Source organism: Pteropus alecto, unplaced genomic scaffold (assembly GCF_000325575.1).
Source record: "Pteropus alecto unplaced genomic scaffold, ASM32557v1 scaffold20, whole genome shotgun sequence".
Taxonomy (NCBI): Eukaryota; Metazoa; Chordata; class Mammalia; order Chiroptera; family Pteropodidae; genus Pteropus; species Pteropus alecto.
In genome coordinates, this window is record NW_006436298.1 from 44,336,858 (window position 1) to 44,362,006 (window position 25,149).

Here is a 25,149-nt window from a genome sequence, read left to right on the forward strand (position 1 = left end):
AGGGGGCATCAGATACTGATCCCCTCAGCTGTTGGGAAAGCTAGCCATGGCCCTGATTGGCCAGTCACTCCATCCCCAAGCCTCAGTTGGCCTGATCTGTTCAGCCCAGCAGGCCTTATAAGTATTACTATAATCTAAGCGTGCGATGATATAAAAACGTTTGGGGAGCAGAGCCACGAGAGAGGGAAGGAGGTTCTTCCCCCTGCCCCAAGGCACATGAACGGGCAACCGGCTACTTAGAGAGCATGGAATTCCTACAAGAGGAGTTGGCATCTCACCCCTCAGCCGAGAGCCGCACAAAGCTGAACCAAACCTGGTGCCACCATCATAACAGCACATGGTAGGATTGCCCAGCAGGGGTCTTCAGAAATTTGGGGCACTTGTGAACCTGAAAACCAAATAGACCTTTTCACTCAGGAAAATGCAAGACCCTGAGTGACAAAGTAAAAAGAGAGGGTAGCTAAAGAGTTGGGGAAACCACAGGTAGAAGAAGAGTGTAGTATGAGGAGAAGAAAGGCTTTGAATTGGAAACAAAATTAAAGTTTAGATTCGGCCTGAAATTTAATTTATAAACAGTAATCATAATTACCAGAATCAGACCAATCATACCATTCTCACTGAAAATGACCCAGCTTCTATGGCTTTGTTCCCACATCTCCCAGAGATATGCGAAAGAGCCATTGACAACATATGGCTGACAGCCGTGATTACAGCAAATGTATTTACCTCACTAATAAGTTCATACAGTTCTAAATGTTATGTGTATATAACAGCTCTAAGGAAGCAACACTTTGTTCCTCATTACTTGTTTCTTTTATTGCAAACTCAGCTTGCTCGTCTATTTAACAGATACTTACTGAGGTCCTACTGTGTGCAAGATATCTGATAGGGAAAACCGGGCAGCGAGAACCAGTTGCTCAGGAAAGTAGAGAGAACTTGAAAAACAACAGGAGAAGATGTGGAAAAACTGTAAATATGAGAGACAGGAGATTCACGAAAAAAGGCAGCGGTAACAGCAGAAAGCTCTCTATAGAGCGTCTACTCACATGCAACTGCTCTTCAGAGAGCTAAGTCGATAGGAGATATTCCAAGTGTCTGAAAATTTCCCCACTATTGTTGGCAAAGTATGTATCTTCTCATTTAAGGCACCGAGTTGTAAAAGGAGTGTTGAGAAATTGGAGAGTATAGAAAAGAGAGAAATGTAAATTATTACCAGGATCTGCAGAAAGATGAAAGGAGTAGCATTATTTTTTGTGGAAGAAAAAGAATGGAATAAAAACTGAAAAACTTTGTTTTTCCGTTTAACAAAACACTCTAATATTTAATCGTCTTGAAATAAACTTTTTTATCAGCTCGTAAATGACAGAAAGCCAAAGAAAACCAGCTGATATCACTAATTCTGTTTGAGAGTTCAGTTATTTTTTCTTTTTAAAGTGTGAGGCGAGGCCGTCTGTCCTTTCAGAACACTCATCACTCCACTTAACACGAATGATATTTTTGGCACTAGATACCATGGATGTGGAAACTTGGATAATCTTAGAAGTGGGTCTGTCCACTGGGTGTGAGATTCAAAAACAAATACAAAAAGACTGAGAGCAGAAAAGGGAGTGAGCATGGTTCCTTATGAGGTGACTCGGGGACTGAGTTTGGAAGATGTTGGGAAGAAAGCCGCCGAAGCCAGAGTCAAGGGGGGGACAACAGGGTGTGTTTACACTGAGTCTCTCCGACAGCTCTGAGCTCAGGGCCGAGGTGGCCTCTGTAACACTCTCGTGAGGTGGGTGGCGATGACTTTATGGCAGGTCGACCTTTCATGGTGAGTGATGATAAACCAAAGGGAAAATGAAGCTCCTCAATGACCTCTGAGTCTCAGTAGTCTAGGAATTCAAAAATTACAAGTATTACCTATGAGAAAAACATTACCTATTACTAAAATAAATCCAGAGGCCTACGACCTCATCTTGATAGTGTCAAAGAATATGTCAGATTGTGGTGGCACATTAGTATTGATGTAACAGCTTTTGGTAGAATCTAATGTCATCACAGTATAAATACAAAAGAATTTTTGTTTTTATTTTTAATTAGTGGTGTCAGTTGTGCTCCATCAAATCTCTCCTCTACTAATGGTATATTGGCCAGATTCCATAACTTTTTGCTTGCTTTTACCTATTAACATTGACTCCAGACCAGTTTAAAATCTTAGTCTTATTTCGGATTCAGAGCATTCTCATCCCCAGATTGGAGTCGGTTCTAGGGACTGGCATGGGCAGTGAGCATGATCGACTTTCTACGCTCCATTTTAGCTCCTATTCCCATCTCTCCTCTGAGCTCCAATGCTGGGGACAAACAGGAGGTGTGGATAGAAAGAAGTCAACTGTCTCTTGGCTTAACTAGGGAAGGCCACGGCACTCTCCCTGAAAGCGGTCACTGCTTCTTTGGCTCACTGTGGTTTGCCACTGATCCTCTATGTGAGCAGCCTTCAGATGCTGATTTCTGATGAGTGCAGTGGGTGGGGACTTCAGAGGGCCCTCGAGCCTCCCCGCTGATATCTGACATTGGAGATCTGGCCCCGACCTCACACCTGTGTTGCATCCCACTGTCTCTTGCTGCTGGAGAACCCTCTCCCTTTTAGTGTGGTGAAAACAGGCTGAAACCAAACGCCCTTCTACAATGTCTTCTCAGTCTACAGGACATATCCTTGCCATGGCATGAGGTGGGAGTGTGGGCTGCTTCACAGCCTCTGCTGTGTCATTTCCCTCCAGTTTTTATTCCTGATCAGGTAGGCTCATCAAGAGATCAGATGTGCTTTCCCAGTATGCAGGAAGAGGCAAACAAAATTCCACTCCCACCTCTTTACAGGCATTCCCAACTTTATAAGCCCACCAATTGAAAGGGACAAAGCATCTCACCACGGACACTACCCTGCACTCCTCATAAAGGAGAGAACTCCAAGGATAGCAGCAACCTCTCCCCTTCCCAATCTCCTTCTGAAGCTGGGGAGGGGTTGAGAGTAGTAGGACTGGTCTACTGCATCTTTGTAGGCTCCAAAGGGAGGTATCTGACATCGGCTCACCAGAGGCTCTCTTTCATATGCGTTGGTACCTCTACCCACAGCTTGCTCTGCTGTGGGCTCTGGTAACTGGTTTTTGAATAATAGAACACGTTTCATTCAACCTTCTGTTACAGTCACTTAACAGTAATGTTTAAAAGAAGGTCCCAATATGATCACACATCTCTGTACTTTTCTGACAGACCCTGGTTGAATATGGAGCAAATGTCACCATGCAGAACCATGCAGGGGACAAGCCCTCCCAGAGCGCCGAGCGCCATGGGCACACCCTGTGCTCCCGGTACCTGGTGGTGGTGGAGACCTGCATGTCGCTGGCCTCTCAAGTGGTGAAGTTAACCAAGCAGCTAAAGGAGTAAGTGCCTATTCGTTCCCTGAGAGCAAAGTCTGACTCATCATCGTTGTGCATAGGTGTCAGCCAGGTGCTTTGGTAAACTCCCCCTTGAGTGGGTTGTATGGGGACTTCCTAGCATTCTCCTCATCTTTTTTTCTCCCTCCATTCCAAATCCTCACAGCCAGCATTCATGCTGAAGATTTCATCTCTGCAGGTGCAAAATGATACTTAAACAAAAAATGCAGAGCAAGCTCTTCAAGCAGGGAATTTAAGCCACAGTGGACAAGGAGAGAGCCTCTCTCTATGTTCCCATCTCAGGGCCAGATTATATAGCAAATGTGGAAAGCATACAGGGGCATCATTCCCAATCTTCTTTCCATAATACTCTAGAAAATTATAAACTGCATGAGAGAGAGAGAAAAAGGCTAGAGATGGGCCAGTTTCTCAGTATTCTCAAAAAGAAAAATGTATAATTGGGAAATTACAGACAGATAACTTGGTAACCATCAGCAGTAAATTTATTATGAAAATTAAGCAGATGATTCATGAATCTTCAGAACATAAAATAGTAGTCAGTTTCAAGTATACTTAAAACACTCTTTGTCTAGCAGGAGTCAGTTTTTTTTTCTTGATGAGATTATTAAACTGATATACATTGTATACCTGATGTCAGGGAAGCATTTCTGGGAGGTTGTCATTATACGCTTAAAGAAAAAGGGACCAGAGAAGAAGTCCATCGAGTCGGTCTGTGGTGGATTAAAGGATTAAGGAGCTGACGCCCGTCTGAGACCAAGGCTAACCCTTGGAAAACATAACAAATTATAGTTGCCATATTGGAGAGGGAGTCACTGAAAATCAGAATCAATATTCGAAGTAATGTTGACATTACTTAGGAGGCTAAACCTTAAAAATTAAATTTTAGAGAAAAATTACAAAGTCTTTTAATAATAAGTACACATTTTTTCCCTTTTTCTTTTAGAAAAAAAGACCTAGGGTAGGTGGGAGGCCTTAACTGATTACAAATGTAATCCACACAACAATATGACGAGACCCTGGACCCTCTGTCTCTTCTACAAGTTTGGGGATGCCTCAAGCTCCCTACTTTTACTGTCTTGCCTTAGATGTACAAGTCTGTACCCTTCTACCCCTACTCCTGCCAGTACCGGGAATACTTCATTTAAGGAGTTTAGGCTTTTACTAGAAAAAAAAATAAAATTTAAAAATTAAAAGAGTTCCCTTCAAATGTCCTCCACCCAGTTCCACATACTTCCGCTTGGGCAGATGGGCTGGGTGAGCTTAAAGAGCTGGATGTAATTGATGGGAAAATGCATATCAATTCATAACTCAATAAGTTCTTTCCACAGCAAATATTCTTGTACTCATGTCTTTTGGTACACGTATAGGTATTTCTAAAGATAAGTTCTTAGGGAATTGCTAGAAAAAGGGCATATGCATTTAAAATGGAGATAGGTGTTGCCCAATACCCTTCCAAAAATGTCGTACCAACGTCCACTCCCCCCGGTAGTATATGGACACATCCATCAAGAGGAACTTTGAAACGATCCAATAAATGTTTTGTTTTGTTTTGTTTTCCCTAAAGGGTCATACTCAAGGAAAAGATTACAGAGCCTTCTCTTCACTCTCTGTACCACAGAGTCTGAGAGGCTTTCATGAGCTATAATAGCTGTTTTATTGGTGAACTTTTCAAGGTCATGGTCTTGGCTGCTCTCTCTGTTGATGATCCTGGGATAAAATACATGTGTATGCTAATAGACAACAGTTCTTCCGTTGTCTCTGAAGCTGAATGCTGCAGACAGTTGGAGTTAGGCCAATGACAAGATTAAATAAGAGAGGTTACATGTGGACCTTAGTCTTTTACCTAACCACATGTCTCAATGAGGTTGGCAAAACTAGAAATGAACAGAGAAATTCACTTTGTATAGCCACAATACACTGACACGTAACACAGAAAGATGCAGGAGGAAGGATGGAAAACACTAGTTTTTCCAGCCCAAAATTCTGAGTGGGAGATACTTTAGAATAGGAAAAAGCTTTTACTGGCTCTTTATAGTTAATAAACATAGTTACTATTTAGAAATGGCATTCTTTGGCTCTTTTAGAAATCCTAATCTTCAAGCCTGGGTATTATGGTTTGAATTGTGCCCCCCGCCCCAAAAAAAAGCAGTATGTTGGAGTCCTAGCCCCTAGTATCTCAGAGAGTGACCTTATTTGGAGAGAAAGGAGAGGAGTTTTCTTAAAAATGAGATTATACTACACACAGTATTTTGTAACTTCCTTTTTTACTTAAGGAAAGTATACTATATTTATACTTGATATATATACATATACTAGGGAAACTTTTTCTATGGCATAAATATTCAAGTATGTTATAATTTTTAATAGCTCCCTTGATTGAAATAATTATAAATTATTTATTCAGTCTTATTCGTGAGCATCTAGGTTACTTACAGTTTTTTACAATATGAATAATAAATTTACATCCATTTTGGGTGCTTTTGATTGTATCCTTAGGAAAATTTCCGAACTGTAAGAATGAATCTTATGTACTTTTGTGAGGCTTTTAGATTCATTGCAACTTGCTGTAAATTATCATAAAAATCTTATACCTATTAATTTATAGTAGTAGCCGCCTATTAGAGAGCTTATTGTTTGGAGTTTGTTTTTCCCAGACAGACAATGGAACATGTCACACTGCAGAGCCAGCTCCAACAACTTCTGGAAGCCCAGAAATCAGAGGGCAAGTCACTATTTTCTTCACCCAGGTAATGCCAGGAACATTGGTGGTTAAAATTCTTAAATTTCTGAGCCTTCTTTTGAACTTTCCTTCAATGTCTTTTAAGAAGATGAAAACAGAAAACATTTTATTTTTATAAAGAGGAATAAAAATTAGGGGAAAGGCATTGGACCTACAGTCAGAAGACCCAGATTGATCTCTGGCTGTGCCATTTCTTTGTTCCGTAACTATAAACAAGTCACTCTTTCAGAGCCTTTCATTTTTTCATCTATAAAATGGGAATAGATATGCAGGTTCATAAGATTGTTGAAGTTGGGATTGAGAAAATTTGTGCAAAATTGATGCGTTAATAGTAAAATTTAAGACAAATTTAGTCATAGTGTAAGGTATGAGGCATACTCTACTTTCGTTATGGTTGCCACTACAGAGTGTTTGCAGATTGCTTTGAACAGGCATTAAGTGATTATTCGTATTCCAATCTTACTGATTTGTAAGGTGTCAGTGGCATAAAGGCCAAGCCGTGACTTGTGATTGAGTCATTTTGACTTTGTAGGAAATCATCTCATATGTTCTGCATCCTTCTTTCAGCTCACCCTCCTCACCAGCCTCTAGAAAGTCCCAGTGGAAATCCCCAGATACAGATGATGAGTCTGTAGCCAAAAGTAAACCAGGTATCCAGGAGGGGATGCAGGTTCTTGGAAGCCTGTCAGCATCCAGCCGGGGTAGGGCTAAAGCAAAAGATGAAGATTCTGATAAAATCCTGCGCCAGTTATTGGGAAAAGATATCTCGGAGAATGTCTGCACCCAGGAAAAGCTGTCCTTAGAATTCCAGGATACTCATGCTTCCAATAGAAATTCAAAAAAGATCCCTCTGGAGAAGAGAGAACTGAAGTTAGCCAGGCTGAGGCAGCTGATGCAGCGGTCACTGAGTGAGTCCGACACAGACTCCAATAACTCTGAGGACCCCAAGAGCACACCTGTGAGAAAGGCCGACAGGCCCAGACCGCAGCCCATCGTGGAAAGTGTGGAGGGCATGGACAGTGCAGAAAGCTTACACTTGATGATAAAGAAACACACCTTGGTATCAGGACGCAGGTTTCCTTTTAGCATCAAGGCTTCCAAATCTCTGGACGGCCATAGCCCATCTCCCACCTCAGAAAGCAGTGAGCCAGACTTAGAATCTCAGTCTCCAGGCTCAGGGACTGCTCCCCCAAACCAGCCCTCTGGAGACCCCACTCAGCCCAGCCCTGACAGCACTGCTGCCCAGAAAGTGGCCACGAGTCCCAAGAGTGCCCTCAAGTCTCCATCTTCCAAGCGCCGGACATCTCAGAACTTGAAACTCAGAGTTACCTTTGAGGAGCCTGTGGTGCAGATGGAGCAAACTAGCCCTGAACTAAATGGAGAGAAAGACAGAGAAAAGGGCAGGACCCTCCAGCGGACATCTACGAGTAGCGAATCAGGGGATCCGCTTAAAAGGCCTTTCGGAACCTTCCGATCCATCATGGAGACTTTAAGTGGCAACCAGAACAATAATAATAACTATCAGTCAGTCAACCAGCTGAAGACCTCCACACTGCCTTTAACCTCCCTTGGCAGGAAGACGACAGATGCCAAGGGAAATCCCATGAGCTCTGCTAGCAAAGGAAAGAATAAGGCGGTGAGTGCTATTTGGAGGCTATCTTTTCTTGCTTTGAATTAATTCTGTCGGTCCTGATACTGCAGATTGCTGACCTTTGCCACCTCGAGGTAATCTTCAGAAAAACTGCAAAGGGGGGATGCGTGGAAAGCCAAATTCATGTTAGAGTGCATACCCTTTGCTCTTCACTTAGAAAATGCTCTGAGAGAAAGATTGAATAAATCACAGGAAATTATATCCTGGTCGCTAAATTTCCCTAGTTTGATCCTTAAGTATTAGGAGTCCTAGACTGGGAGGTGTTTCTATGAGATTAGACCACCCACCAATCGATGTGAAATCAGGCCCTTCTTTGGTGTGGATTCTGCCTCAGGAAAAGTTTGTTCTCCTCATGTGACTGGATAGTTTATTCTCAAGCCCAATTAAAGAGCACATAAATAGAAACTCTATTTCTAAATACTTAACTACTCAACTTTGGAATGACCTTTGAAATGAATACACCACAGGGACCTCCACATTGGCATTTCACGGTGCGGGCCCCTAAGTGTTGATCAGAAAGCTATAGCAGTCTGAAGTGCTTGCCAGTATACAGGGGATGGCAGAGTGTGCCATGAGCTACATTTTATAATCGCCTTTATTGGAAAACCATGCACTATAATCTGTGGTTTAAATTCAGTGAATAAGAGATAGACAACCCTCTTCTTAGGCAGTGTTTCCTGCATGATCTGTGTATGCCGTGCCATCAAAAAAAATAAAATAAAATTGGTATATCAGCCAAAATGCAAAGCTCTCTGAAGAATATCCATCGAATAACCTAGAGCGTAACAACCTGCATAACTTATTCTTTACTCCAAGGTAAAATCCCAGGAAGGTCTAAGAACTGTCCAATTCTTTTTGCTATACCAAACTCAAGTTTTAGTTAAAACGACTCTAATTAATTGAACACCCACTGATTTCCACCATAAATTATCTTTGTTGTAAAGGACTTTAGCCGGTATTTGTTTCAGCTAGAAAAGCCACACTTGTGCCCCAAACACCAGACCCTTGGGGTTAAATATATCCAAATTTACATTGTTCGGTAGAGCTTTTCCAAGAAACCTAATGGGTTCTCTTGCTCAGGAGTAAAAGAAGAATTACCCCCAGCAGCTCCCCATGCTCCTTAAAGCGTGAATGAAGCCTCTGTCCTGGCCTAACCTCTCCTGCACGCCTCCTGTTTGTTGAGACTTGCGCATGCGCTGAGCTTGCTGCATGTTTTCAGATGACTTTTAATTGCACCTCTCTAGGCGATGTCCAGCAGCTGCATCAACCTTTCCTCTAAAGTGCTGATTGAAGAGCATCTGCATAACTATGCACGGTACGTGGTATGGGGGATGCATTGGGCAGCTGTGCTATGCCTTCGCTTTGAATTGCATGTCCTTTTAAATCATGTTCCTGAGGCTGTTTTAGCAGGGGCTGATGCCAGGGAAGAAGAAACTTAAACTCTTCCCCAAAATAGGAGCAGGCAGACTTGTAACTGGACCTTAGAACGGGAGCAGGTCCCCTATAGGAGGGGCTTTATTCCAGCAGCAGAGGGCAGAGGAATCTACTCAGCTCACAAACGCTGTTTCCCAGTTGACTTTGGCTTTCAGTCTTTGTTTTAATGGAGTCAAGTACCAAGTAAGTATAGAAATTAAATTTCCTGTCCTGAGTGGAATGAGTCAACCTCCTATCGGAATCAGAACATTGAAGCAGAGCTGAGGTTTTATTTCATTGTTGATTAAAAGCCCCATTCGTCACCATTCTGCTGCCCTTCAGAGAAGCCAGGCTGGCCCTGCCATTCTGAAATTGCTCCAGCATAACATTCAGACCTGCGATGCCAGTCAATAAGCCAGTTTCTGAGTGCCCCCTCCACCCAAACTAAAGAAGGGTTTTTCTCAAACTGTTTATGATTCAAAATGCATTGACTGTGTACATAAAAGGATCGTTTTGGAGGTCACAGGTGGCTCAGGCACCTTCTTGGGCAAAGTCTGTCTGTAGCATGGCTTTATTTCATCCCCCTGGGAGAATATGAACCACTCCCCAACAAGAAAGGAAACAGGAGGAGGAAAAGGAGAGCAGTGGAGGGGGCGTTAATGTAATCAGTGCCTCTTACTGGTTTATTTCAGATGAGTTAAATTTCAAATCCATTTTAAAAGGAGACTATCAATTTTCAATCATTTAAATTCAATTCAATTAAAATGAATTGTTTAAAAGTATGACACACCTTTCAGCACTCTTCCAAAATCCTCCAGAATGTTTGTGTGAACGTGTATATGTGTATACATATAGTTATACACACAAATATGAGCATATGTGTTGTGGGTATAAATTTTAGTTCAGAATGCTAAGGTGTGAGAAATGTCACTCTCCTTTTTTTCCCCTTTTATTTTAAATTTAAATTAATATGTTCCAAAAAAATTAATCTGCTCTAGATCTCTGTTCAGATTAGAGGAAAACTAAATCTCAGTCATTTTAGGGGGTGCCCCAAGTGGGTCTCATTAATTCAGTAAGTTGAAGGAAGTGCCTTGGAGGTTCTACATTTACTGGTCATCACATTGTGCTTGGTCCAGGCTCACACGTTGCCTAAATCTGGCTGCTGGGACAGGAATCTTGGCCAGTGCTGAGAGCCCAATGCCTGGGATGGGAAGAAAATAGAAAAAAATACCTATTCCCTTCGCAGACATTGGTACTGTCCCATTTCTGTTTCTCGTAACCTACCTTCAGCATCCCAGAACCCTTCTCTGTCCCCATCTGAGGCTTTGTGTGTCTTCTGGGGCCTGGAAAATTCTGCTATAGTCTTAAACAGAAGTCACCTGAGGGAAGGAACAAAGACTTGGTAAACTCTTTGAGAGGAGGAAGAACTTCTCATTTCTTTCGGGCTCCTACTGCACCTGGAACCAAGACAAATTACTATCATAGGAGATTCTTCTGCCAGAAATATTTCATCCTTTTCACAAACAAGAGAACAAAGTCAAACAATCTACTATAATAGGATGACGAAAGTCAGAGCACTAAATGGAGTTACAGGGCTACTCAGATGTCAGACACAAGGTTAACACTTCCCTACTCAATTTGAGAAACAATCCTTCTGAAGGCTCAATTTTGAACCTGTCAGATTCATGGGCTTTACATGTTAACAGAGTTTGATTTCAGTGATAAACAGAAACCTCCAAATAAAAATATGCAGTGTATTTATGTAAGCATCCTGATCACTTCCCCCTCTCTACTTTATACATTACCCTATACTTCGTTTTAGTTGGGTATGTGTTCCACAGAAGGTGAAAACCCACTGGTTTGTTTATGCCAGAGACGGGGGAGATTTTTCTGATTCACTCATAATCACACAGAGTCAGAGACAACCAGCCCAGTTCACCCCTTCAACAGAGTAAGGATGGATATCTACAGTTAAAATGATTCTTCAGAGAAATTTAAACTTGCATGGAAATGTGGGCATGAAAAACATCTTATTCTACCGTAGTGCCGGCTTCATTTTGCCTGTGGGACCCATAGAAAAAGCATTCCATAGAAAGACGCAAGAAAGAAAGGAGCCTAAATGTTCATCTATCAGTAAAGTCTTCAAATCTTGGCCCAAGAATTTGCTTACAGGCCAAATGGCCCCTCTCGGGTAGCAAGGATTACCCAAGATCTTATATGGAAACTGGTGGCAGTCACTGGGTTAGAGTTGACCCCAAACATTATACCACTGAATGGCCCTGTCATTGTAGCCCCAGGAGAAAGAATGGAACAGTGGACCCTAGTTCCAGGCATATACTGGAATCCCATTTTAGTTCCTAAGAGATTTTTATTTTTCCTGGTAAAAGAAAAATTGGGGCAATAAATACAACATTGTAAAGAATGTCAGCTCTGTGAGGGGGGTCTGTTTGCTGTTTACTTTTTCTAAATTGGTCACAGCTTGATAGCAAAGAATCTAAATTTCTTTTCAATGCCTTTTAAAATTAGATCTAACTCTATTACTTTGAACAGCTTTCCCAGTGTGTTTCGACTGCAGAGGATGACTTTGTTTATAACAATCAGATTTATCTTTACTTTTTCTTATAAAAGGCAAATTGGTTTTGAGTTATTACAACTCCAAGGGAATGTTTGCAATTACTTGTCTCAAAATGCCAATAAGACATCCATTTCCCAGAGTTTAAGTCTATCTGAGATTTGTAGCAAATGAAGTGAGCATTGGTTTCAGTTACTGATAGCAGAGGTCATTAACCCCTGGCCACCACCAGTCACACCCTCCCTGACCACAGTGGCACTGTAGCCTGAGTGGTTAGCATCAGGAAACCCCTAATTCTAGCACCAACATGAGAGTAGACTCCTTAAGAAGACATTAAGCAATAAACACCATTAGTGTGGGTTTTACTGTGAAGGAATTGTCCATACTGGGAATTGTACATCTGGAGCCAAGAGCTAGTATCAGATATTTTGCTTAGATGTCAAGGTTGTTCAACATCCACTTGAAAGAAAGAGATGTGTTTGTTTGGCCTGAGATGATATGACGGTGTGGCAATGGTCATCTGTACCCAAAAGGAGGTCAGAGTTCAGGGTGCTCCCAGCGGTGTACATGCGTGCATGCGCGCGCGCGTGCACACACACACACACACACACACCTGACCTTATTGCCAGAATGTCACGCTAAATGGAAAAATGAGCAAAGATATGGAAGACAATGGGAAAGCAGAGGCGAGGTCCTAGCCAAAACCCAACCCAAGCAGAGCGTACTCTCAGCCCTACTGAACAGTCATCACGGGAAAACACCGTCCAGCCAAAAAGGAGTCCCCGATCCAGCTGAACACATGCATCCTTGCCATGATTTCTCCGAATATAATAAAATACCCACATTTCAATCCTGTCTTAAATTTTTGACTTCAAAGTATTTATTTTTAACCCATATGCTTTTTAAGGACTCTTGAAGTGATAGTTATAGAGTTAGTCATAGGTGTGTTTCCAAGCTATCTGAGTGTGTATTGACTGCATACATAGTTCTAGAGTGAAACCCTTAGAGCAGACTGAATCTTACTAAACGTAATAGTTTGGAAAAGTTCACTAAAGTGCTAGTACTAAATGTATATTTAGTAACACTACGCGTTAGACTTTCTGCTCCAAAACTATAATTTCAAGTTCTAAGCTCTGATCTGAACTACCTTGTTCTGTTTTCATTCTAATATACTAGGTCTGGGGTCCAGAGCCTGTTAGTCAGCAGGTGTAGGTACTTGAGATGATTACCTCTGCTCCAGAAACCCCTATCTGGTCTCCTTGCCTTCCACACCTCCCATGTTTACCCAGGTGTTCTGTGCTCCCTGTACAATGCCCTTTCCTCCCACCCCCACTGCCGCCTCCCTAGGTTCAAATTGGTTCCAAAGAAAACCTGTACTTCATACTGAAGCTTTGTGCATATGACTTGGAGGAATAGAGGAGACCCCAATCTCGAACCGTTTCTCTAGGTTACATTAATTGACAGCTTCTCCTTTGAAACGGGCCACAATTTTGCACTGTCGTTGGCTATTGCTTAACAGAAAATGTCCATGTTATAGGGAATAGTTAAAATCATCAGATCTTTCCAGTGTACAAGCACAATTTAGCACTCCCTCTAAAAGGTACCAGACTTCCCGAGGTTGGTGAGCACACAATTCACAAATGGAGTTTCTTCTCATAAGCTCCTTCCACCCTCAGGGAAAAGGAGAAAGCATGTACTGCCACAGGAAGACAATGAGACAGAGTTTAGTATCAAAACGTGATGAGTTAAGACAGAAAAAGCTACTACAACTAAGGGCTTTAACATTCCGTCTTAAAGCCCTGCCTTTGGGAGGCAGGAAATCAACATGTGGGACACCTGCCTTGGAAACCAAAAGTATCCCACTAGAAATGCATTCATTCAGTGTGCTCATCCCGGTGTAAGAGTAGTCACAAAATTTAGGAAGAAACAACTCTCCTCTGCCACCTACACCTTTCCTCGCTCTCCCCGGGGTCCAGTTTTGAATTGTGCAGCTACAAAGGGGATACATGTTCTGTTAGTTTTGTAACTGCACCACCCGTCTGCCACTCTTGGGTGTGTTTGTACATGGAAAGGGCAATTCCTGTCTATAAACTCTCTCAAGGCTGGAGTTTTCAAGAAGCAGCAAGCCATTGGAGGTTTAAAAGTACCAGATGGCAACTTTACCCAGACACCTTCCAGGACCTTCTCCAAGCATCCCTGCTCCGACCGCAGTCATTTGGGATTTTTCTTCCCACTGGGAACAGTGCCGACACGTTAGCTTCCCGAATGCCACATCCCTGGATTTCCAGCACGCTCATTTCAACAGTTTTTAGCTCTAAGCCACACATTTTGCTGTGCCAGAGTAAGGCGTGGTCTCTTCATTTAGTGAGATCATAATCAAGAGAGAATTTAAAGAGAATATAGTTAAAAACACGGCGAACTCCATGAAAGGTATAAGAACTTCATGATAGTGCCCTCAGCCCCTACCCTCCTTTGTACACCCAGTGTCTAGTGTGGTACCTGGCACCTGGTAGGGGCTTCATAAATATTTGGAGAGAGGAACAGCTAGAGAGAGGAAATGAAGGAAGAAGAAGGAAAAAGAGAAATAAAAAGAATGAAGTCATCATCCCACGGAAAGAATGGTGTGTCCTGTAAAAATCTAGGCCATCCGATTACAAGTCCCCCTACAGATGGGGGGTTTTAGTTCAGGTACTTCGATTAAGTACAAGTTTTCATACTTTGAATGTAAATCCCATTTTTTAGTAGGTGGGATTTAAAGGTATGCTCTCAGTAAAGCTCTGAAGGAGACCACAAAAGTAGCAACGTCTCCCTATTTTGGTTATCAGTGGAAACGTATGCCCGTGGACCATTTTAGACTAATCCTCTAAGTAAGTTGCTGTCCGGGCTTTGGAAATATGGAATCTATGCCTAGATGAGTCAGCAGGTTAGAGTACTTGAAAAACTGTTATTTAAATTCAAACCTTTTCTTCTTTCCAATTTTGGTCACTGAGAATGTGATATTATATCCCAAAAAATGAAATCACGGAGCAGCAAATTATCTGAATAATTCATGCCAGAGTTACCCACTTTTTTTTTTTTTTTGAATACTCGTAATTCAGGACTAGGTAATTGAAGGGTTCAGGGAAGCTTGAATTAGCTTGATATTATTCAGATAAATGCCTCAAATTAACATTTTACTTGGTATAGATTCAGCTCTAATTATGCTGCGTTTCGTTTTGCAGAAAGTGTTCTCTTTAGTATTTTTGACCACACTGCCACCCCTTGTATTAAAGCAGAAATTATACACATGTCCACCCATCCACCTTTCCACTTCGGAAATATTATTGGCGTTTTGTCTGTTATCACTCCTCTCCCATTTCCCTCATTCATTTAGGTTTATGCCTTTTATATTTCTACGTTTTCATTTTAGTGCTGTTTTGTAAGACAGAGGTGATATGTGTGTGTGTTTTTAATCCACCGTCTTTAATTGGAAGTCCCTAGAACATCTCTTAATCAACCAGGTTTTTCTTTCATCTTCTCCCTTTCTTGCCCATGGACAGCTCTCTAAAGTTCTATTAAAAAAAAATAAATAAAAATAAGAATTATAACTTTCAGAGTGTGATGATAATCAAATATTTACTAGAACACTAAGAATAGACTACATGATCTTTGTAAGTGAGCACGATTTTGAGGCCATAAAGCTACACTTGGGATTCTTCATCCAGATATGTCCTCATGTTAGCGAGTACCATTACCAGAAAGTTTGTTTTTGTCCAGCGTAGCAACAAGAAGGAATTTAGTGAATTTAGTAATATGTAGGCCTGCCACCGTCAGAAGATAACTCTCCAGAAGGTTTTATTCCCAGAATGGGACTAATATCCATGAAAATGAATGCATCTACCCAGAGGGAAATTCACTTAAAAAGCAAAACTGATCCACGGTTTGAGCTTGTACTTCTGGTTCCACAAGCCTACTAGGTATCAAGTATTGAAGGAAAAACAGCATTATTCCTTAGTTTCTTCTTTTCCTTGTAGATTTACGAGCATGCTGTTGCTCAGTAATCACATACCCAAAGAAAAAGCACCTTCTTTAAACTATTAATAATCACGCTTATTGAAGAATAAAAGGTGTCACTAGTGAATTCATGTAAAGGAAATATAAATATCTCTTGTTTCTACTTGACCGTCAATACTTTCTGTTTTGTTTGTGATAAAATTCACTGACTGTAAATTTTACCTGGAGTTCAATCAGCATAATTGAGAAATTACTTCCGGAGACAAAAAGTTTTCACTAAGTGTGTGTGTTGTGACATGTTGACTCTTGCTTTTATTTTTTAAAGAATAGTTTATATGAAAAGAGAATAATTTGCCTACTGGAATGAAGCATTCTTCAGTGTGGTTTGTATGAGGATAATTTCCATTTTTGGTGAGCTGTTTAGTGGTATTGTCTTGTAACTCGACCATAGTTTTATCTAATTTTGGCCTCGTGGTTTCTCTTCTGCTTAGGCATAATGACATCAATAGAGAAATGAAGAAATCCTACAGCACAAAGCACACTGCTGAGCCAGAGACAAAAGAACTCTTCTTGTAAATCGCTTGTTTATTATCCCTCATTGCTGCCCTTTGGGCACCATTGGAAATTTCTGGATTGTCCTCTGTGGAAGTAGAACCATGAGAGCAACACCTCACCAGCAAAAGAACAGAATATCAGGATGCCTTAAATTCATAGTAGTAGACTATATGACACATTTTGGGTGATATTTGTATATATAACTTGTTTTGTAAAAGATGCTGTTTAAAAGCATGATTGGGTAAATGTATGTTTTTTAAGACTGGATTGATTCAATTTATCCACGGGACATTCACCAAGCCACTGACGCCAGTTTGTATTTCATCGATTGCATGAGTGTTTCCTAATGTTGACTGAACCTCCCTTTCCCCATAATTCGGGCACTTTTGGCTCAGCATCTCAGTAAGACCAGGTCAGTGGTATTGTTTCCTGTCTAGAGTGTTTTTCTGTCGTTTCTACTTTTTGTATAAAGGAAATAAAACTGTGTTAACAGCCACCTATAAGCTTGAGACACCTACTTTCTAATAAATCTGTGATGTTCTGATTTCTAAGGGACTTTGAGAGTATTTTGATTGCTGCTATTTTATTTCAGGAACAAACTGCCCAGTTTAGCTGTTTTCCCACAGGGATCAAATAAAACATTCTAGTTTTCATTAAGCACTAAAGGATCAGACAAGTATATAAAATAAGCCAATGCCTCTGTCTTCTCAAATCGCAGCGCTGACATGAGAAAATGCTAATGACAACTAAGGATTTAGCCCCTTCTTGGGTCACTTTTTTCTGCCTCTAGCACATTACGAGGCCTCTCTAATCCCTTCAGGAGACAGTGTGGAGCCTGCATTCAGAACAGTCCTATTCTTGATGCAACTCTTTCAGTCCACGTAAGCAGTGAGTTCCAGGAGGTATTGTCCTATCATGTAAAAATATATTTTCATCAAAACTTCGAGAGTTTTATTTTCAAAGTGTTGGCAGGGCCTGCCCAAAAGAGGTCTATCAAATTTTAGTTTGAAAGTAGAATGTATTCCTACCAGGAGCGGGGAGCGCTATGTGCTATTAATGGTTACTAGCAATGTTACCGCAGTCAAATGTGGACCATTCTGTATTCTGGTGGACAAAATAGGCCAAGGTACTGAGTTAGGAGGCAGTTTTGCATATGTGGGTTATCTGACAAACGGGCTTGATGACATACAAGGAGGTATAGACAAAGGAGTTAATACAAAGTGTCTTTAATGCATCGGCCATGCTTATGTGAAGATATTAGTACTCCCATTTTATAGATTAGAAAATTAAACTTCAGAAAGCTTAAATGCTGTGTCCAAGGTAAATAGCAGAATTTGGCTTCGGTACCAATTTGCTCATTAACCCCACTACACTATCCATCTGTCCTGCGCTATGCTATCCCCTGCGAGCTTTGTCCACTGGACAAGCACACAGGCAGCATGAGTTGTGTGGTGTTTGCTCTACTTCTGGATAACCCTTTGGTCTTGGGCAAGGGACACCGCCTCCTTGGAAAGCGAGACTGGCCTACAAACACATCTAGGAAGTAGATTCTTTCCCACTTATAGAGCAACATGTCTGTAAATATCAACCAATTTGCTCTGTCCTTGTTTGGGTCCTGTGAGTTCCTGTCATTAGAGCCTGGTCCCATGTGTGGCTCTGCATTTCTCATACTGTCTTTTTCTCAAATGAGATGCCCTATGTTGATTTTGGCCCCTTGGTTTCACGTGTCCTCTTTGATTGCTTCCTGACATTTCACTGCTCTGTTCTAGTGCTTGATTGAGCTTCTAATAGAAAATACATGGCAACCACACATGAAATGTAGATTCCTGTATTTTCTGCTTGGTGCAGAGGCCACCGGTGAGCTGGAATCACACTTGAGCCAACATTTAGGACCTAGCCCTAGAATGGGGTCTACAAAGAAGAGATTCAAGGAATGCTCTCTCCCCTAGAGGCCCCAGTTTTATTCTTAGACTGTGTTTTTAAAGTTGAAAGGGACTGGGCATTATGCGGACTTTATAAGCCAGAGACAGAGTTCTCAATTAAACATAGCAAAGAAAATTTCAAGAGTTCAAAAGAAAGAAATGCTATCTTCACTTAGAAAATTCTGGCAATTCGATTAATGCTAGCATTTTAGATACCACAGTACTAAGCAAAGAAAAGCAAACATTTTTTTTTTTTAAGTAAAATAGGAAAGCTGAGCAGATTCAGATGAGCCAAACTACAAGAAAATGCATTCTATGTTTAATGCTGTTGCTAGGACACTAAAAATGCAGGTTCTGAAATCATACATGTACAGTCCAAGTTCCTTATGAAATGGATAAGTTAGGTTTGCTTGAAATTAATAGAAATGATGTTTTCTATACCACGAACTTAATTTTGTACAGAATTTTTAAAATAAAAACACAAACTCTTATTTCTTTGTAAAGAGTAAGACATTTACATGTTAAAGAGTTTTTCCTTTGAGTAAGCAGAGCTTTGAGGCCCCTACCCGAACTGCCTCTCATTGGGCTAGTAAAATGAGTAAAGCTCTATCTGAATGCCTAATTACATGTGGCAGAACAGGAAACTCGGCTCCATTGTAAAAAACTATCACAACATCTGTCAGCATCTTTTAAAGACTGGCTTCTTTTATGTCACTAGAGGGACTTGTATTGCCAAAGTTCAACACATCAAATTAAAAATGTGTCTTAGAAAAGATAACAAAATACCAAAACTTCACCACTTTGAATGGATTGAATTCTCATTATTTATTCTCATAAAACATTAGTATCAAGACCGTAACCCTAATAAGAAAGTTCTAGATGTGCGTGATAGAGTTGGGAGTGGGCATGAGACTCTCAAAGGCTATCTTTGAATAAATTGTGAAAATTATTTTTTTTCTCAAAGTGAATATGTATAAGCAACATCCTGGATGGTCCATAGAAGCAGAAATAACTATAAAGTAAATATTTAAATAATTCTCTGAAAAACTGCCTGATATAAAATAGGTTAAATGTTATTTCTTCAGATGCAACCTACATACTCAACATTGAGTTAAGTTGATATGGCAAAGCAAGAATAAGGAATTACTTACAACAGGGTTGTTTCCCTCCATAAAAATGGAGTTCATCCTGTCTTTTGTCCATAACTTTATTTATTGATATGTCTGTCTGTATGTCCTGTATCATATCTGGTATTATTTCCTTTTATTCTTTTACTAGTCCATGGTTTTACAATACTTTTCAAGCACTTGATTCCAGTCTCTAATGAGACTATAAGTTGTTGATCTTTGCGTCACTTCTCGAACAGGGTGGTTAGTAAATATCTACTAATGATTTTTTTTAATATCCTTATATCCATCTTTATTTTCTTCTCATTTCTTCACCATTCTTCTATTTCCTCCTCCTCCCTTCTTTTTCCCTCTCCCCTTCCTTCCCTTGCTCTCTCTCCCTTTCCTCTTTGTTGTCATCTCCCCTCTCTTTTTCCCTCTCTTGTGTAAACCTTTAGTTCTCAAGATCTGTAAACCCTTTATATAGGTTCATCCTTGGAAGAAGCTGGCAAAGGAATTGCAGTAAATAGGAATGTGCTGGACCTATGTTTACAATGAAAAGTAAATCACCTCTCCCTGTTTGCTAGAGCATGTAAGTAGAACAAGCATCTTTCTATATGCCAATGTAGTCAACAAACTCTGATTGAGCCCATACCAAGAATGCAGTCCTGTGCTAGGCACTCTCCTTGGATAAGAAAAAGCCCCAGGCATGGGTATCAACCATAACGGAGGTGTACAAGGTTAGACAAGTCTACCAAACTCTGCATTAGGAGGGACTTGTGGGGAAAAGTATTCTAATTGATTTATAGCAGTGGTTCCCAAACTTTGCTGTGCATTAGAATCACCTGGGGGAGATTTTAAAAATCTGAAGCCCTAGTTGAGCCCAATAACAAACAAACCCAACTCTCTGGAATGGAACCCAGGCATCAGTGTTGATAAAAACACCAGGATTCCAATATGTTACCAAGTTTTAAAACCAGCATCTTGCTACTCAAATTGTGTTCAGGCACTGTCATCACTGGCATCAACTGGAAGTATATTAGAACTGCAGAATCTTCTGGCATTCACCTTGGTCTCCATTTTTTAATTTTGGGATGCTGTAAACTGTCTATTGAGACAATATTTGAGAAGACGGTTTGACAAAAAAAGATCTTTGCTCAAGAAGATGGAAGAATGGTGTACCCCTAAACCTGGGGTATAGTATGGAGAAGATATTGAGTGTTTTAGGGAAGTGTCATTGGGAATATGACACTCATGTTTAATGTGTGTGTGTCTATAGATTGAAAATCACATTCAATATTATTATTTTATATGTAGAAAATTTAAGAGTCATAATTATAGAAAGACTTCATTACTGGATAAGTAGAATACAGAGCAATAATCTTTTTAAAAAGCACGGGGTCATCACACTTTTATGGTCAGTTATAGTAGTGCTAGCTTTTCAGTTATTTCTCTAAATTTCCTAAAAATCTATGTTTTTAGAAGTCAGAAAGCTACTCATCTGGCAGTGGCATAACCAAGACAAAAGTACACCAAAGCAAACACTAAAACCCGCCCTCCAAATACCACTGCAGGGGCTCCCCATAATATGCCAGCAAGATACACGGCATAGTTTATGACCTCACTACATAGTACAATCCTGTATTATATACCATTATATTCCTTTGTTTACACCACACACACACACACACACACACACACACACACACACACACACACACACAGTGAATCCCTACCATGTGTACAGCTCTGTCTCAAGTGGTAAAAATGCAACTGTATATCTAAGGCAATAAATGCATAGTGATTTTGATGAGATGTGGAAAGTCTGAGTTAAACAGGATAAATTTACAAAGTAGTCTGCTGTGTTGTGTTCATATTTATATTTATATTTTATAACTCTATCTTTTCTTTCTATGGAACTGTTATTGCGGTTGTTCAGACAATTAGGAGGAAAGAAGGAAGAATTTAAATTCTGTTATTCATGATAGGCAGTGCTCAGGAGTCAGCTAAGTGTTCTCAGGTAAAGTTACTTTCCCTGATGTCCTTGATTAGAAATGGTCATGTGACTCGACTCTGGCTAATGAAAAGTCAGTAGAAATCAGAGTGGTGCTTTTAGAAAACTTTGTGGAGGAAGAAGCTTACCTAGTACTTATCTTTCACCCCTTGTGCTTTACCCTTCTTCCCCTTGGGGTAGAGCAGCACCTCTTATAGCCATGAGAAAAGTCGATATGCCAAAAAAGGAGGAGAAGGAAGGAGAACCTGTTTCCAGGAGCAGCTGCATAAACCCTGGACTGCCCCACATTTTAGTTAAGTAAGTAAAATGGGCTTTTTCATTGACTAAGTCACTGACATCTGGCTTCCGGCAATAGTAGCCAAATACAAAACTTAATTTATGTTTTCATGGTACAGAATAGATATCCAGGTTATCGGGATAAAGCAACATTTCACAAATTGTATTCTACCCATTACTAGGTCTAGGAGATTTTTGGCTGTTCTCTAGGATTAAAGTATGTTTTGCTAATTCAGTAAAAAGTGCATACAAAATTCTATAATACATTGTGATGCACCTGCTTCAGAAAAAAAGAACTCATTTCCTCCAGCTGCTGCCCAGGGCCCTCAGGCGTTAGCCTTCTCCAGGAATTGCCCTTGGCTAAAGAAAGCCACCTTGCCCAAATGCCCATCCCTTCCCAGGGCAGCCTGTATCCAGTGCCTGGTCAATGTGGGGCTATGCAGGCTCAGCTCCTTTCCCAATTTGAGTCAACTCCAAAGAGCGGTCCCAGCACCAGAGCCCAACTTCCTCCTCTGCCTTATCCTGCTCTTCCCTCCCTTCTCCTTCTGTAGGTGTTGATTCCAAGAGCCTTGTATATATAGTAAGTTTCCTGTGTCCTAATCTCAAGGTCAGAGTCTACTTACCAGGGAACTCAGTCTGTAACAGCACGTGAGCATGTTCAAGTCTTGAATCTGAGAGTACGAAAGAAACTTGTTTAATTGTGTTTGGTGCTTAAACTGATTTGTAAACGGGAGGAAAAATTTTCACATCTCCTAGAGTGGTTTCTCTTAATATGAGTGTGGGACCTGCTGGAATCAATTTTAGATCATTGTACATGTATGGAATTTATTGTTATGATGAAGGCCCAGTGTTAGATCAAAATGTATGTGCCAGGGCAAAACTAGCCACATTTCAAGGAAATGCAGCCAAAATTATATTCTGTTTGAATACTTCATTTGTTTGCTAATAATGTCAAATTGGTACTTAATGTAGTAGCCTGTGGTCATAATTATTATAACATACCATTCCCGGGATCCTTCCATAGGCTGTGGGCCCAGATGTAATTCATCAACCTCATTTCACTGCTGATGGTTAAACTACATTCTAAGTCCCCAGAGAAAAGTCATCTCTGAACTATGGCATTTATCAAAAATCAATATAAGAAATAGCCATGTTGAAAAAAATTTCTCTCTATATTTTTTATAAAACTTATTGAAACCATCATATGATTAAGAAGCCAATGGCTCTATAAGGGGCCATAAAATAAATTCTTCTTAGATTTAGTGCTAGGAAAAAAAAATCTGCTTCTATAGAAAAACTGGCATTCTTCTTTTTATTAGATAATAAGAACCTTATATAACTTGTGCTTTCCTTTTTGTCTTGCCTGCTAGGGAAAGGTCAAAAGTAAAGTTTGCATTCACCCTCGGTAGCAATCTTTAGCTTAGTTTTTTTTTTTCTTTTAGTATACCACTTTAACTCAATTCCACCCCCTTCCTTTGTTCTTACTATTTATCCTTTTTTAATAGTTGTAACACATCTGTGTCTTCTATTATAAGCCACGCCTAGACCTTCTGAAAATAAGAATGCTTAAATACATATAAATGTTTCCATCATTTTTTCCCACCTTACACTCCTACCTGCCCAGTCCTGCCCGTTGTATTTGACTGATGTTGAAACCTACACCAATCCTGTGTGTAAGACGGTGCTGATTTTTTCTTCTTCTATATTCTTTTTTTAATTTATTTTTAAGTATAGTTTATATACAATCATATAGGTTATATTAGTTTCAAGTGTACAATATAGTGATTCGACATTTTTATACCTTACAATGTGATCACCCCACTAATTCTAGTAATCATCCGTCGCCGTGTAAATTTACTACAGTATTAAAAGGCAACGCTGATTTCATGTGTAAGACAACTGTTACCTTCAAGTTGCTTGTTGTCTTTTTAAGATAGGAGAAATCACATACACACATATGTAAAATGCAAGATAAGGAACAATATGTGTGATGGGGGTTCAGGGGCAGTGTTGTCGAGAGGAGGGAGAAATCACTTTTGGTTTGGCTGAGGCCAGGCACGGACCCTTTACGTTTCACGTTCAATAGAGACAGACAGGTATAATGCTCAGATACAGTGATTGGCTACCTATGTCCCCATGTGATGCAGTTAAGTTTCAGAATGAGAATCGCGGATCTGAACACAGCACTACAGATCCACAGCCAAATGGCCTTACAGGTAGCTTGTCAAAGTCATAGAATCATGGAAAATGCTCAATCAGCCTTAACCTGATAAAGCAGCATTTTCCAAACCACACACAAGTGGACAGAGATTCTGAAGTGAGGTCTCTATTTTATTCGGCTCATCTTCCTGATCTAACCCAGATCCAGAGCCTTAGTCCTCGACCCTTAGAGCCTTTATTGTCACCACTTCTGTGTCAGCACCACGTATTCCTCCTTGTGGCAGCTGTAAAGTTACCTAGCCGAGCTCTCTTTAAAAACCTGCTGTGAGAAGGTCCTTTAGCTCTGTTGTGGCACTTGCCTCAAAGTCACACTTCCCCCAAGTTTTCTTAGCCAAGAACTGAGCACCACAGAGGTATTAGATCTAGGGTATATCTTCTATCTCGGAAGACTCTTCTAAGGGACAACTGTGGCATGGGACTCCCCTTAACCTAGCCAAAACTTTTTCCAAAGTGTACTGAGGTCTGAGGCTCTTCCTACCCTATTCTTCCTCCCCGCTCTCCTTGACAGGTGTCAGCCCTGTATCACAGTGTGAAGCCCTGCCTATTCCTGCCCCCTCCCCCTTTATCCTTCATAGGCATGTCCCTCAATAAATCTCTTGTACATCTAACCCCACTTTGGTGGCTGCTGCTTCGGTGGCCTTAACTGACACACTCCTTGAACTTTGTCCCCGTGCCCTCCCCCTCTTACTCTCCCACCCTCTTCAAGGTTCAGCCACCCCTAGAGTTAAGCATTTATTGTGGGATAGCCTTTTCTCTACTTCTTCTTGTTCCCCTTCTAGGTAGGGTGGTCGGGTAGAGTGAGGATGGTGGTTAAGGTCCTGTGGGAGAGGTGGGTAGGGGTACTGGTCTTTTCCCCTCTTAGCAAAGATGAACTGAGTGCTAGTATGTATGTCACCTGTAACTTACACTAAAAGAGTCTTTATTTCCTTTTCCAACTTCAGTTATATCATAAATCTAAGGACCAGATCTTGGCTTAGTGGGTGAAAGGAGCTGGCCAGGCAGGGAGAGATAGTATGTAATTGAGGAAAACTCACCCTACAACACAAGTAAAACATGTTCTCTGAGTTCAAAGGAAAGAATGATCAACAAAAGGTGGAAGACAGCTTACATTTTATATTAAGCTTCCACGCTTTTTCTTTGTTTGTTGTCCCTTCCTCAAAAATTTTGCTGTTCACAAGGAACTCATACTTCCCTTTTCTCACCTTAGATTTCTCACATCATCCTTCTCTATATTTATGTTAATTTAGCACGAA

At 40.7% G+C, this 25,149-nt stretch overlaps 1 protein-coding gene across 7 annotated transcripts in view; it reads left to right on the plus strand.

The window, feature by feature from the left end:
* SNCAIP (synuclein alpha interacting protein) overlaps positions 1-17,016 on the plus strand; it is a 63,736-nt gene extending 46,720 nt beyond the window's left edge. For 3 of the 7 annotated variants that reach the window (XM_015590361.1, XM_015590358.1, XM_015590359.1), the window contains 4 exons: positions 3,250-3,419; positions 6,089-6,181; positions 6,742-7,810; positions 16,295-17,016. In XM_015590361.1, coding sequence (XP_015445847.1) covers positions 3,250-3,419; positions 6,089-6,181; positions 6,742-7,810; positions 16,295-16,300 — 1,338 coding nt within the window. In that variant the 3' untranslated portion in view covers positions 16,301-17,016. Of the gene's footprint in view, positions 1-3,249; positions 3,420-6,088; positions 6,182-6,741; positions 7,811-9,069; positions 9,141-16,294 lie in introns of all 7 variants that reach the window. The other 4 variants (XM_006913314.1, XM_015590360.1, XM_006913315.1 and 1 more) reach the window with 3 other exon arrangements.
* The last annotated feature ends 8,133 nt before the right edge of the window (positions 17,017-25,149 follow it).